This window comes from Dunckerocampus dactyliophorus, chromosome 17, assembly GCF_027744805.1.
Source record: "Dunckerocampus dactyliophorus isolate RoL2022-P2 chromosome 17, RoL_Ddac_1.1, whole genome shotgun sequence".
In the NCBI taxonomy this organism is placed as follows: Eukaryota; Metazoa; Chordata; class Actinopteri; order Syngnathiformes; family Syngnathidae; genus Dunckerocampus; species Dunckerocampus dactyliophorus.
Genome location: NC_072835.1, coordinates 8,250,218 through 8,264,804, shown reverse-complemented (window position 1 = coordinate 8,264,804; position 14,587 = coordinate 8,250,218). Strand labels below are relative to the sequence as shown.

The 14,587-nt window shown below is 40.2% G+C and overlaps 1 protein-coding gene across 2 annotated transcripts in view; it reads left to right on the top strand.

The window, feature by feature from the left end:
* Positions 1-14,199, top strand: part of niban2a (niban apoptosis regulator 2a) — a 55,117-nt gene extending 40,918 nt beyond the window's left edge. For both annotated transcript variants that reach the window (XM_054757429.1, XM_054757428.1), the window contains 8 exons: positions 3,502-3,606; positions 3,695-3,857; positions 5,273-5,460; positions 5,530-5,685; positions 7,595-7,708; positions 7,824-7,931; positions 11,580-11,691; positions 11,762-14,199. In XM_054757429.1, coding sequence (XP_054613404.1) covers positions 3,502-3,606; positions 3,695-3,857; positions 5,273-5,460; positions 5,530-5,685; positions 7,595-7,708; positions 7,824-7,931; positions 11,580-11,691; positions 11,762-12,543 — 1,728 coding nt within the window. In that variant the 3' untranslated portion in view covers positions 12,544-14,199. The remainder of the gene's footprint in view (positions 1-3,501; positions 3,607-3,694; positions 3,858-5,272; positions 5,461-5,529; positions 5,686-7,594; positions 7,709-7,823; positions 7,932-11,579; positions 11,692-11,761) is intronic.
* Positions 14,200-14,587: the final 388 nt, after the last annotated feature.

Here is a 14,587-nt window from a genome sequence, read left to right as displayed (position 1 = left end):
GTGCAAAACTTGAAGGCCCTTGGGAATTTATTTTCACTGTTTGACTCACTATGGAATCAATGGAAATCAACTCCCCCAGAATGATAATGTAAGCATGTGTCAGTTAGTCATCCTCCATGAACCAGGAACTAGACTCCTAATAATGTGCTGTATAAGACATTTGCAAAGTACTGTAACACAGCCAGCTCCACCCTGCCCCTCTGGACAATAATATCCTTAAAGACATACAGTGGAACTTCTTTATGTTGACAAACCATCTATGTCAACCAACTCATCAAGCTCTGTTTGTCTTATTTCTGAAAGGTGCCTGCTTAAACCAACATCGACATACACGGTTGACTACTTTTGTTGACATGAAATTTGAGACCCACAGGGGTCATTTCTATTTAAAATAAGTTAGTTTATGTTGACATGTGTTGTAGTATTGTTGGACCATCTTTATTGCTAAGCAATAATGGTGTGCCGTCAGGGCCAGCAAAGCCTTCTCTGCTGGTCTAAACACTATCAGAAGCACTGACCTACATTTACATTACTTACATTCTTGTATTTGTTACAAGAAATTGTATGAATTATTCAATTCAGTCAATTGTTTTCATTTTGTAGCGTGTCTCTTGACTGCACTCCTTCCAGTTTGTTTATGTGCATGTTAGTTGTTTTTGTCCAGTCAAGAGTTCAGCTTCTACGTGCTGTCAGCATTTTTCCGTCTTTTGATTGGTTAATGCCTGAAAGCCTATTCCTAACACTCAAAGTTAGCAGTGCAGTGGAACGTATCGTCACATGAACAGCGCAGTGATGAACTGATCCTGTTCCGACATGAAGAAAGGAGACCGACACTGTGTTGTTCATCATTCTGTATGCATTACATGGACAGATAAGTGAGGATGTAGGCCATTTCCACTGGAAGTCTTCCAGACCATTGCTTACGGTATACTGATGGTTTATATAATTGTGATTTTACAGTGGTGGTATTAAAGGTTTTTTGGGGGCACTTAAGTCCCCACTGAAGTCCCAGGTATGAAATCCGCTGCCCGCCACAAGCAACATAATTTCCATCAAGTTACACAGAATTAAAACATATACACAGTGACTTCCTATTCTGGTCAATGTTAGTTTAAGAATAAAAGCAAGACAATCTTAACCTGGATTTTACAACAGAAACTAGCAGATGCATCCTTTTATTATTTTTTTATTACATTGTTAGCCAATGGAAGAAATATTGGTGGATGTATGAAATCTTGAATGTAATTGTAGTCTATTACTGTATCATTGCTGTTAGATAAGAGTAGAAACTATTATATGACAACAGAAAATTCTAAATAAAAATATGCTCAAACAGAGGAAATTTCATGCTACATCAGTGACCTCATATCTCACAAATTTCTACAGGCATACTCTTACATGTTTAGAAAGTTTTCTCAGAAAATTGTAAGCAAAGGGGAGACCAACTTGAATAGTTTCTTTCATTTAGGCCGCTGTATGTTGTGAAAGAGGTGTCCAGTGCCCCAGTACTTTCTCCATATAGAATGTTGTATTTGTAGCAAACATACTGAACCTAGTCTTAAACATGCAGTATGGAGCCCTGCCCTTGTTAAGTTAACCCCTTGAAATGCCACATGACTGGTGAACTGGTAGAACAAAAATACAAAAAACAAGGTGTTCTCCTAAATAAATATATGACCAATTAGCAGCATCATGAGCACACACCCACATCACACACTACAAAAAAAGAATACATCAACACATAAACGTCAAAAACGGCAGTGCTCCTGCACCCCTTCAGCATTAACAGCATGCAATAGGCAGCACAAACATAAAACACATACTACTGCGTGAGCTCTCCCCTCTGAATTGCTCACTTAGAGTTTTTTTGCTTCTGAATCACCCTGTGTTCTTTGTAGTCCCCTTTGCCGTGCTTATTGCTTTATGTGTGTTAGCTTTTCCCGTAGGACTGCAATGTATCTGTGGCGCTGGGCTGTGTTTGTATGTGGACTGGTAAAACGGAGGTATTTGGTTTGTGTCGGCAAACATTTGCTTCATATCTCACATTTTTTTAATAGTCACTGTCAAATTGTTCAAATTAATTAGGTTTAATCACCATTAACTCATTCAATACCAAAGACGTATTTATACATTTCTGTAAACCCGAACGCCCAATCCCAAAGGTGTACTTTGAGAAAGAGAAAAAAAGAGGTGGTGACGCATACTAATAGATGTCACTGTTAAAGCGGTTTTAAGCCATAAAAACGGCCACAAGGTGGCAGAAGTGCATTTGATAAGAGCTCGGCATGGATCATTTGCATGTATTAACTCACTTAGCAGCAAGGAGGAAGTGAGAGAGCGTGGAGGAGTATAGAGTGCAGGTTACACCTTGTAGGGAAATTTTTACGCTTGCACTTGCACACACATGCACGCACATGTACACAGTTTAGTTCCAAATGTGAAAATTGTAAATAATTCATGGTGTTATATTTGTAAATAAATTGTTACTTTGATGTAAAACAACACATTTTTTGTGTTGTTTGTGTTGTTATTGTTGTTTAGATATTCGAGCTGAAATCTATCTTTTCGCAAAAGCTGTTTTTCTGCCTTTTCTTTTTGGGAACTGATATTTTCCTGCAGCTTATCTACTGTATGTTTTACTGCTGATTTGTAAAGAACGGATAAAGGTAGTGTAGGAAAAAATTTCATCTCCAACAGTCGAAACAAACTTTTTTTTCCTGATGAAACACGAGAGTCTAATCTTTCTTTTGGTAGGTTCCATGTTTATATAAACATACAACTCAATATTCCGTGTGCCTTGAAAAATCAGTCAGAATCGTCTAAAATGGCCGTACTGAAGGGGCTGTCTTTTGAAAAATGGCTGGGATTGAATGAGTTAATCCCTGCAACTATGTCTGAAATGTAACATTTCCATCGTATTTTATTAACAGAAAGATACATTCCAGGACAGGATTATATATATTTAACAAACTGTATGTTTATTAACGGCTCCAAATGAGCTGAAAATTAAAATTAACCGAAAACATACTACACACCATAATTTGAAATTCGCTTGTCTCTCTGCAAGTCATCTGAACTAGACTGTAGGCTGGAGTTATAGGCATTTAGAAGAGTACTGTAATTTTCAAATGCAGTGCAGCAAGAATGGTAAAACTTTGACAGATACCACACTTTTATCCGACACAAATAAATTGGGTCATCTTAGTCCAGCTTTTGTGTGGAAAAATAGAAGACTGATATCCAGTGGTCTCCTTGAAACGACCTGCTTTTGAGCATCCATGAATGCACCTTGCGGTAGTGAGGTGGAGAAGGTAGAAGTGTTGTTCCGAGGATGGACTGAGACGTGTTTCCGAGTTAGAGATAAATACTGTATATGGTGATGGAATTAAGCACTGCTGTTGTTGTGTTAAAGTAGGAATAAAATAAAATGAGTGTCAGGAATGAATAGTTCATATTTAGGCACTTAGCTAACATACTGTCCAAATGTTTGCATGTGTCCAGATTCTGGCGAACCTTGTGATGGAGACCCTCCATCCTGAGCTGAGGAATGTGATTGGGCCTCGCCTGAAGGGGAAGACGCAGCAGAAACAGAGAAATTGGATGTTTGTGAGTACCGATGAGACTGTACCACGCAAAACATTCAATGTTGCACAAACACGGTGGAATCATCAGAATAAAACTTTGCTTTTTCTAGATATCGGATGCAGTTTACAGGCAGGTTTTGGCCCAGACCACCAGTCAATATGATGCTCTGCTTGAAGCCTGTGAGTCTCAGAAGACTGTACTGGATGCGAGGCTGAGGACCAACATGGACCAAGTCATTGCCTCTAAAGAGCATGTCAGCAGCAAGATTCGAGGTAACCTTATTAACTGAAAATAATACTCAATTCAATTCAATAATACTCATTCAATTCAGTTCAACTCAATTTTATGTATATAGCGCCAATTCACAACAGAGGTTATCTTGAGGTGCTTTACACACAGGTTTAGAACCACACTCGTCATACATTAAAGAAAACCAACTGAACCCCACGTGAGCAAGCACTTGGCAATGGAGGCAAGGAAAAACGCCCTCTAGGGAAGAAACCTCAAAACAGAACCCATGATCTGTGGGGCAGCTGTTTGTCTCAACCGGTTGGTTTGAGACAGAGAGACAGTAGAGTAGAGGGACAGATGGGGGTAGATAGAGAGAAAAAACAGGATCAAGGGGTTGAACGATCAGAGGAGGGCCGGCGTTGGCATTAGTCATAAAAAGTAGAGGTGCATGATATTCTGAGGTCTGACATTCCGATGAGGAATTACTACATCATACCGATAAACCCAATAACATAAAAAATAGCTCAAATAACCAATAATTTAAAAAAAAACGCTCCAATACGGTGAGATTAACTGCTGTAGGTGGGTTAGGATGAGGAAATCAAGCGCTCCTTTTCTCCTGTGCATGTGCTCATTTGTAAACAAACATGGTGTCGATCGAGTGGGGTTTCTTCACTGTTTCAGAGGAAGACATGGTATGTGCTACTCGCACCAAATCTGCTGCAAACAATCTGCGATGAGGGAAAAAAAACCACTGAGCTTCAACACATCAGCCTCCTGAAACGGCAGCATTGCGACGACGCTCGGTGCTTATTCCTATTGCCACAGCATTTGAAAGGTGTAAACAATTTGCCAGAGACGACCTGAGGGCTAAAGCGATCTTTGATTTCATCATGGAACCCATTTTAAGTCCACCAACTCATCAAGTCCTCCACACTTAAGCCGACATCGATATAAATGAACAAAATTTGAGACCCAGAAGGGTCATTTTTATGAAAAATCAGTCAGTTTGTGCTGACGGCTTGTAGTATTGTTACCTTCATCACTAAGCAGCGTGAAACGAAATGACAACAGCAACATGATTTCTCGTTACACTGCATTAAAACGTGCACACAGTGACTTCTTCTTCAGTGCAAAGTAAGTCTCAAAATATAAGCATGGCAGTGTTAACCCGGATTGTACCACGATAGATTTGCGCATATATGAAAGCATGGTCAACACGGTCGAAGCTATTTTCGGTTACGTCTACAACTGCTTACGTCGACGTGAGTCAGCTGATCCTCGGATGTCGACTTAAACGGGTTCCGCTGTCTCAAGTCTTTATGCTTTGCATCCTTTGAATGGAGCATGTTCCAGTGAAATTGTTAAGTCCTTGAAAAGATGCATTCGTGTTTTGTTTATAATGCCATCTGCTTTTATGTTTCTCTATTCTTTTATACGGCTCCACTGTGAGCAGCCTTGGTGTTGCCCAAAGCAGAGTCTCTCCTGAAGAGGAGCGTCCAAACTTATATCAGCTCCATCTTGGAGGCCCTGATGGAGCCCACCAGCCGAGGTTTCTCAGAGGTCAGAGAGGTTTTCTTCAGGGAGGTGGTGGAGATCAGCAAGAACTTGTTAAATGGAGGAGGCAAAGAGAAACTGGGAGAGGTCAGTCATATTTTGCTTATTTGTTGTGTCACCGTGCACACAGTCATGTGGATCTTTTTTCCCCCTCAGCACATGGAGAGGCTTTCCATGCTTGCCTTCCACCCGGTCAAAATGCAGAGTTGCTACGAGAAGGTGGAGGAGCTCAACCTGGAGGGGCTGCAGGAAAGGTTCGACATATCCAGCCCCTCTGTGTTTGTCAGCAGGGCTCAGATCCTCATGAGGGAGGTGAGAGGCCACTGCTTTTTTCCGTGGAATGTTCACATGCCGTTATCAGAGTCAGAATGTCACAAAGTAGGGTTGGTGTAGCTGAGAGTAGACCTGCTACAACATATTGGTTGTAGTGATTCAGCACTGCATTACAAACATATCACTAGTACTATAGAAAAGAGGTGAGTGATACTGCAAATTTTGGTATCCAATACCAATACAGGGCCAGTATTGATGATACTGATAATTTTACTTGGAAAATTTGTAAGGTCATTTTGTAATTTTGCTTTTAATTTGTTGATTAGAATTAAAGAAATAATTAAATGCAAGACAGAGATTTACGGGAAAAAACTCATTTGTGAACAAATTAACAATACAGTGGATCCACGCATATTTGCATTTGTGTCCCCAGATCTGCAGATTTTTTATTTGTGGGAAAACACCGTTTTGTGCTTATAATCTCCACAATAAGGCTATTTATTGGTGGAAACCTCATCTTTTTCCTGCTGCATTGGTAAAGCTTCTATTGCACTGAAATTAGTCCGAGGCAAACTCCAACTTGCTTGAGGTGTTCACACAATGTAACTGTACCATACAGACTATTCAGGCACTTACATACAGTCAAGCCTGTCTTAGCGGCCACCTGTCTATAACGGCCAACTGCCTATAGGCCACTGAAGAAAAAAAATCCCCCGCAGAAAATTTGCGTGTTGTGGACCCTGTGTATAGCGGTCACCTGTCACCATTTTGTATCCCTTGGTCAATATCTGACCGCATATAGCGGCCAAAATGCCGACTCAAGAAGAAGCTTCATGCACGAAAAAGTTTCGTTTTTTAAGCAATGAAGCCGTCGTGTGTAGACTTCAATTACTGATTCCTAGCTCAGTCACAATCATTCACAAGATCCACACAAACTGTCAGTTGTTCCACATAAAAAAAGCCGTCTTCTTACTTTGCAATGCCGCCCTGAAAAGATTCAATGACGGCCAAAACGGTAATCTTCCCACTTTGTAATGCCGCCGTGAATAGATTTTAAAATGGCCCAAACACCTGAATAAAACATCTAAAATTTAACTTAATTGCCGACTAATTAGACCCATTCACCCATTCATGACTGCTTCACGCGTATCCTGTTAGATCCCATTCCTCAGGCTCGTTCACTAAAATTTTTATTTCTTGCTTTTAAAATCATGTTTTAAAAAAAATCAAAGATGGAAATGAATTTTTAAAAATATTTCTCCGTTACTTATATTTTTATAATTTTATTACCTTCTTTGATTTAATTTTTAAAATTATTTTTAAACACTACATTTTAAATTTTTGTAAACATGTTAATATGTGCGCACACAAATTCAAAATGGCCGCCAACCTGTCTATAATAGCCACCTGTCGATAGTGGCCACTTTTGCCGTTTCCCTTCAGCGGCCGCTATAGACAGGTTTGACTGTACTAGTATTCATGCAAAGCAATACAATTTTATACAGTAGTAATGTATCACACTCAAGGCATGCTGGGTAACTTCCTGTGGGGAAAGTAGTGCATTTACATTGTGTGTTCATTGCAAATAGACAGCACTTCCTCAAGCAAATTAAATACAATACAATTGTTTAAGCTAAATAAAGTCGGCAGTGCAAAATAAGGAAACAAAAAGCAAATCTACTCTCATTCAAATTATTTGGCTTTTTGCTCCAAAAGCCCCAATGTATCCAGTGACTTATTCCCTATACAGTATAAGAATATACTGTATACATATACCAATATCAACAATGTAACCGTGTGAAAAACACACCAAAAAAAACAAATGTGTGAAACTGAAAAATACCAATCACATCACACTAATATAGTATTGATCCGATGCTGATGCTGCCCTTGGCATCCAGATATGGATTGATCTGTCCTACTTCTTTGTGTGTTTTTATTTTGACAGCAAATGGACAATGCAGTACACACCTTTGAGCAGCTGCTGCAGCAGTCTTTGGCTGCTCAGGGAGACAATGACTTGTGCAAAACCATCCAAGGGTGCCAAGACAGAGTTCTGAAGGTAAACAGACACCATACACCATACAATAGACACCATACAAACAGATAGAAAAAAATTGATTTTTTGCATGAGAAAATGCTAGTAGGGGTCAGTAATCCCTTCTCTCTTGTTCCAGAAATATGATTATGACAGCAGCACAGTACGCAAGAAATTCTTCAGAGAGGCTCTGCTACAGATCATAATCCCTTACATGCTACAGCAGCTCTGTCCATCTTGCACACCCGTGAGTAGCACCCAATTACAGTACAATTCATTTTCATATGGGCATTTGACCAGACGTCATATACCGCCTACCCCTACACACTTAAAAACATAAACCACAATAATACATTTTAGTTTGATATATGTGGAGGGAGGGGGTGACGGTGACAAACCATTCGCGATTGGCGAAAATCATTGCCAACTCGTAGAAAGCCCTGCACATGGGAGGCGACGAGCAGCTGTGGCCATCAATACTGGTGAGCAACGCACTCACATCCAAAGCGAATTGCGAGTCTGCTACTGTTTTGATTGGTTGTCAGATTTGGAGGGAATTCTGGGGTATCAAAGTAGTTCAGAGAAAAGCAGCTTGTATGAACTGTCACAATATTTTGATCTAGGCTATGCAAAGTGTTGATCAAGTACTCTTTGCTATTGCCGGATCTTGCTAGTATTGGAGATAAACTTGCATAATGTGTGTCTAAACTAATGTAAACCTGATATGTTTACTCTGGCTCAAACAAGTTCCCATGCTGCTGCTTTTTTGTTTACGTCTCTAAATTCTTTTTTAAAAATTGTCAAATAACTAGGGTGGCCCGATAATATCGGCCACCGATAATTATCGGCTCGATATTGGCATAAAAAGGTGATATCGGCCAACATCGGTATTGTTTTTTTCCCCTACATCACTGCTGAAACATTGCTGAATCATGTAGTTCATACTGTTCCGCTCACAAGCCTTTGAGGAGGAAGTAACTCCTTATTTAGCAAGCAGAGTAACAACAGAGCTCACAATGAACTTACCAGCTGAGCCTTACGTCAACGTTGCTGCCATATTGGATGTGGCAAGGCTGCGCTGTCAGTGAATAAACGTACTTACTTTCATAAAGCGCTTTTCTACAAAGAAACTTAGTTAATGCCTCTCGTTTATACATTCACACCCGCATGTATTTGATCTTCTCAGATGGCTAAGATAAGAACTTTATTGATCCCACACAGGTAGTAATTCACACTACATCAGCTGTAGAGCACAAAGTATTGCTTAAAAGCCATACACATAAAATAAGAACATGAAAGTTATCAATCAAAATAATAGTCAGCAAAGTGTCACAGGAGTTTGAACCTGACACTCATGTATTTTAAACAATACCCCTTTAACTAAAAAATAAATGTAATCTTTCCAAAAATAACATAAATAAAGGCACAAAAACACAAATGTATTCTAATATAAAAAATGTAAAACATTAATTATCTACTCAGAGATGAGTAGCCAACTAAATAGCTGTACTAATTTCAGAGTACTGTACTTTACAACAATTTTACTCAAGAAAAAGATATGTGAGTTACACATATTGGTATTGGTTGATATTAGAATCGGAAATTAAGAGTTGGACAATATCGGCATATCGGTTATCGCGGAAAAAGCCAATATCAGACACCCCTACAAATGACTCCAGGAAATCTGACATGGCAAGTATTATTCTTTCCTCCATGCTTACCTGCGAGAGAGACTGAAATTATCTTGGTCGAACAGCGACAGTGATGAAAAATGTAACATTTCTCAACTTTCTAGGATCGCATCGTAAGCCAGCGTGTGCACGATGACATGCACGAGCACAAAATTTAACATGCATGAATTTCATGAGTTGCTTGGCAGGACGGAGACTCGCCATAATCACCCTGTCGCGTTGGTTGGACTGAAAATGAATGGACTAGAGGCCTCATTGCCTCCCGTGTGTAGAGTCCATAATTGCCCCTTCATGAATGTAACTATTATCACACATAGACGTACAGGTAGTCATTTTAAATCCTTATGAAAACAAAGGCACATAAAGTACAAAAGTCAATAAGGAAATGAACTCAATACAAGGCTTGTTACTAAGCTAAATGGAGCTGAAATAGCGTGAGATTATGCACTAAACAAATACAGTATGCACACTAGCACTCAGCACAGAGCTAACAACATTATTTAACCTCACTTCTATACATTTACACACAGCATTAACATTTGTTAACAAGGACGAGGTGGAAGGAGGATTAGAAAATAATGTTTTTCAGGAATTTTTAGTACGCAGTTTGTTTCTTATTGATCCGTGGCACATTGTAAAAAACACTATTGAAAAGGAAAACTAAAAAAAACAGCACAAGTAGGGAAAAAAAAGACATCATGTAATGTTATCTTGCAGTCTGATATCTTGCAGTATTTTTTCCCATTAAATTCATCCTTCAGTTCTCCTTCAAGATGTGTGTTATTCTATTTTTAGATAGCAGAGCTATTGAAAAAAATGACCTGTCAGACTTTGGTTAATGGTAATGAAGGATGTGACGTTTGTCTCCCCCTTGTGGAATTGAGAGCAATAGACCAAAACAAACCACAATCACTACGGTTTCACCAGCTCATTGGTAGTGTAGTGATAAATGCTGCTGCCTTTAGTCCAGTCCTGGTGCTGGTTCAGTTCCTGGCCAGTGTCTCACACCCATCCACTGGAGTTCTTCTTTGTCACAAACCTGGACTAATGGAACTGAAATGCATCCGGAAGGGCGTGAAAACCTAGATGATTTTTTTTGTTCATTAAATTCATTTATTTTCACAGTGATATAAAATTACATGTAAAATGAATTACTAATGTACAAATCCATGTGCTACAATTACACTAATAATTATGTCAAATCAATATCCTGGGAATACAATGACCTGGATGAATGAGACTATGAACGGTCCATTTGCAATCAATTGCATGCCCTGAAAATACACTAATATGCACGACTACAGTATACAGTACAAGCCAAAAGTTTGGACCCATCAGGTTTTTTTTTAATTTTCATGACTATTTAAATTGTAGATTCTCACTGAAGGCATCAAAGCTATGATCGAACACATTTGGATTTATGTACTTAATGAAAAAGTGTGAAATAACTATAAATATGTCTTATGTTTTAGATTCCTCAAAGTAGCCACCCTTTGCATTTTTTCCATAGCGCTGCAAACCCTTGGTGTTCTCTCAAGGAGCTTCATGAGGTAGTCACCTGAAAGGGTTTCACTTCACAGGTGTGCCTTGTCAGGGTTACTTAGTGGAATTTCTTGCCTTATTAATGGGGTTGGGACGATCAGTTGTGTTGTGTGTGTCCAAACTTTTGGCCTGTACTGTATATTGTATTTTGTATTAGATATTTAACAAGGAATGAACTGAAATCAACTACGGTATGGCACGTCAGCTTTGTGTTAGAGGTGACAACGTGCATGATTCTTAGGGTTATTTGCATCAACATTTCAACGTTTTTCCATTGGCTGCTTTTGTCTGCATAGCAATCGTTGCTACTGTCATGGTTAAAGACGTGGCACTTGTTTTTGTTCTCATCTTCCATGAGCTGAACTCAAAGATGTAAAACTGGTTCTATATACACAAAAGGCCTATTTTTCCTCTAATATTTTTACACAAATCTGTTTAAATCTGTCAGTGAGCACTTCTCCCTTGCTGAGGTAATCCCTCCAGCTCACAGGTACAGGTGTGGCATATCGAGATGCTGATTAGACAGCATGGTTATTGCACAGGTGGCCACAATAAAAGGCCACTCCAAATGTGCAGTTCATCACACAGCATAATGCAATCGGCATGCTGACTGCAGGAATGTCCACCCGTGAATTGAATGTTCATTTCTCTGCCCTCCCCAGGAGCTGCCGCGTTTTAAAGAGCTCATCTTTGCGGATTTTTCGCGCTTCCTGCTTGTGGAAAATATGTTTGAAGAGGTGGTGCTGCAGTCCGTCACGAAGGACATAATGATGGGTGAGGGTCAAGAAGCATTAAGAATGGTGGAATTGTCACATGACTAAATTTTGTATGTGTGTGTTTGTAGCTGTGAAGGAGGCTGCCGTGCAGAGGAGGCACAACCTCTACAGGGACAGCATTGTGATGACCAACAGCGACCCCAACCTTCACCTACTTGGAGAAAATTCACCGGTGGACTGGGCTGCCAAATTTGGTAGCGAGGAGTCCAACGGTTCCAACAGCGGTAGCGAGGATGGCGGTTCTGGTAAAAGACGCAAGCAGGTGGTGTCCATGATCCAACTGGATGGAGTACCTCTGCCGTATGAGTCATGTTTGGAAGTTCCAGGGGTGGAGCTCATCCCGGAAGAGGACTCTTGTGCATCCAAAGAGGAGGAAGAAGCCAATCTGGACCTGTGCAAGGAGCCCAAGTCTCCTGATAGTGTGGAGGAAATCCGAGATCTCATCAATCCCGTGGTGGAGGTGGTGCTTCCGGACGAAGCCCACGGCGACGCCACCAACGGGACGGTCACCCTGGAGGACGGCGCGCAGGAGGAGGTGAGCCACGTCACCACTGTCATGGAGGATGTCCCGCAAGACAGGAGATCTCCACGGTCGCTCCTTCGGCAGCTGGTAGGAAACAGGAACCAGGAAGCTGAGAAGGAGGAAGCGGCCATTAAAAGCGCCATTGAGGAGATAGAGTTAGCGGTACAGGAAGGCGACGGCAAACAAACTGCGGGGTCTGCTTCTGATTCGTCATCACCGCCTCCGTCGGCGAAAGACTCCAGCCCACGCGAGGAGGCGGTCAGAAAGAGCCTGAACGGGGAGGACACCATCATAGATGCTGTAGAGGTGGAAGTGGTCGTTTCGTAGGAGACTTTGATGACTTTGATGTATGTTATTGCTTTGTTGATGTTGCACACTTGGAAGACCAGTCGTATGCTGGAGACTCTTGCTGTCTTTAATAATTACCATGCAAGCTTCTTTCGTATTTTATATATGACACTGAACACGCCACATTTTTATAATAATCTGGACCTGACTGCGGGATACTTTAAAACATTTACAATAAGCGAGACAGTTATTAAATAATTGTTTACAGTCGTCCATCAGCAGGGGGTGTCATAACATAACCCAGCATACTTGGATTGATATGTCTTTTAACTACTACAGTTTTTCAAACTATTCTATATTTTTGTAAGTGTCTTTTTGTATTTATACCGTGGTCTTTACTTGTGTGTTTTAACAAGTTATCTTCACTTAATGTAAAACAGATGGTCCTCGGGTTACGAACGAGTTCTGTTCCTGGACTACGAGTAAGTCGGAATTTAGACATAAACTATACCTAAATTAACTCCTCAGTCACTCACACTGTACACAGAAGTCATGAAGGACGTATAAAATACTGTAACAACAAGACTCAATACAAGAATTAAGTATCCTAGATCACCTTGTAACAGCGCAAAGGATCCATGACCCCTCTTTATCCTGAAAGATGGTGGCAATAGCGAACCATGGGGACCAAAAGAGCGGCTAACATTGGTGGGCATTTCTCCTCTCTGAGGTTTTTATGATGTTCATTTTCACTTAAGTGGTGATGGCTTTCCTTTCTTTGGCGCACTACCACTTGGGAGACATAATGAAGTCCAGAAATGTAACTAATAAGCAGTGTTGTTCTTCCTCAGTGGGGCTGCGCAGGCACACACTGTATTCATCCGCTCCGTGCAAGGCACACACTGCATTCTTGTGCTTCACTTGGCATGTATTCTTTTGCTGGCGCACGCTGTAACAAGGTCTCAAGCAACTTTTGTGTTTACAGACCAAAATTTTGTTGTAAACATCGTAAACCGAGGACCACCTGTAGGTGTTTCTTTGAACCTATAACCGCAAGTAGGCGATATAAACCTGAAGATTTGTGACTTCCAGCAGTGTTCAAATCTTACTTTGATATTGGCCCAGTTTCAAACATTGGAGGTGTTTTCTTAAGCACGTTTTCTTATTTCATGTTTCTTACTAAGTGTCAATTTTTCTCCACTCCAATTGTTACTGAGAGCCGTAATTGTATGTACAGAATTTTGAATTTAGAATGGCTGGCTGGAGAAAAAGCCTAATGGATGTTTCCGTTACGAGTGTCCAAAGTACACCGCAGGGGCCATTTTCAGCCCTAAGCTCGTTTTTTCACCGGAAAATGTTTGGAATTTATTGCGTTATGACATTTTTCTAAACTTTAGGAAGAAAAATGTAGTAGAAAAGGAATCTCCTCCAGCAGCTGTATCGGGCATGTCGAGAAGAGAGTTGCAAGTCCTTCTCACTTTTTTAAAAATAGTTTATGGTTAGCTGTAAAATCACCTACATTTCTCCAGTTTTACAGACCTTTTGATCCATACTTTAAATAAACTGCAATTTAAAGCACAGACACGCCCCCTGTTTTATTTATTCTGAACACCTCCGTGATTGTGCTTCCCAGAAATGTCTTATGTTTGTGTCATCTTGATATATGTATGGAATATGTACTGCTTAATAAAGTTATTTCATCAACAATGCTTTATTTTTTTATTGTTGCAAAACAAAGTCATTAGTGCAAAATAATGCGACTAAAGCCAAAATACAGGAATCGAAGGCAATGTAAGTAAGGCAATGTGAAATGTAAGCTAAAAAATAAAATATTAGCAAGGAAATACGCATTGATTGATTAAGCTCAAGTCATGCGGTGATTTCAAACTTGTATTTAGACGGTAAGCCAGCATCATTCACTCGCCATTTTGAGAGCGTAAGTGCGTTCAAAAGTACGGCAAAAGGCCGTACACCGTCAGTACCAGGATGTTGCAGTCACTACGCCCCAAATGATGGGTGTAAAGCGATTTAGTATTTTTTTTATTCTATTAGGTGTTATTTCTGTCGGAATTGTTTGGACTAT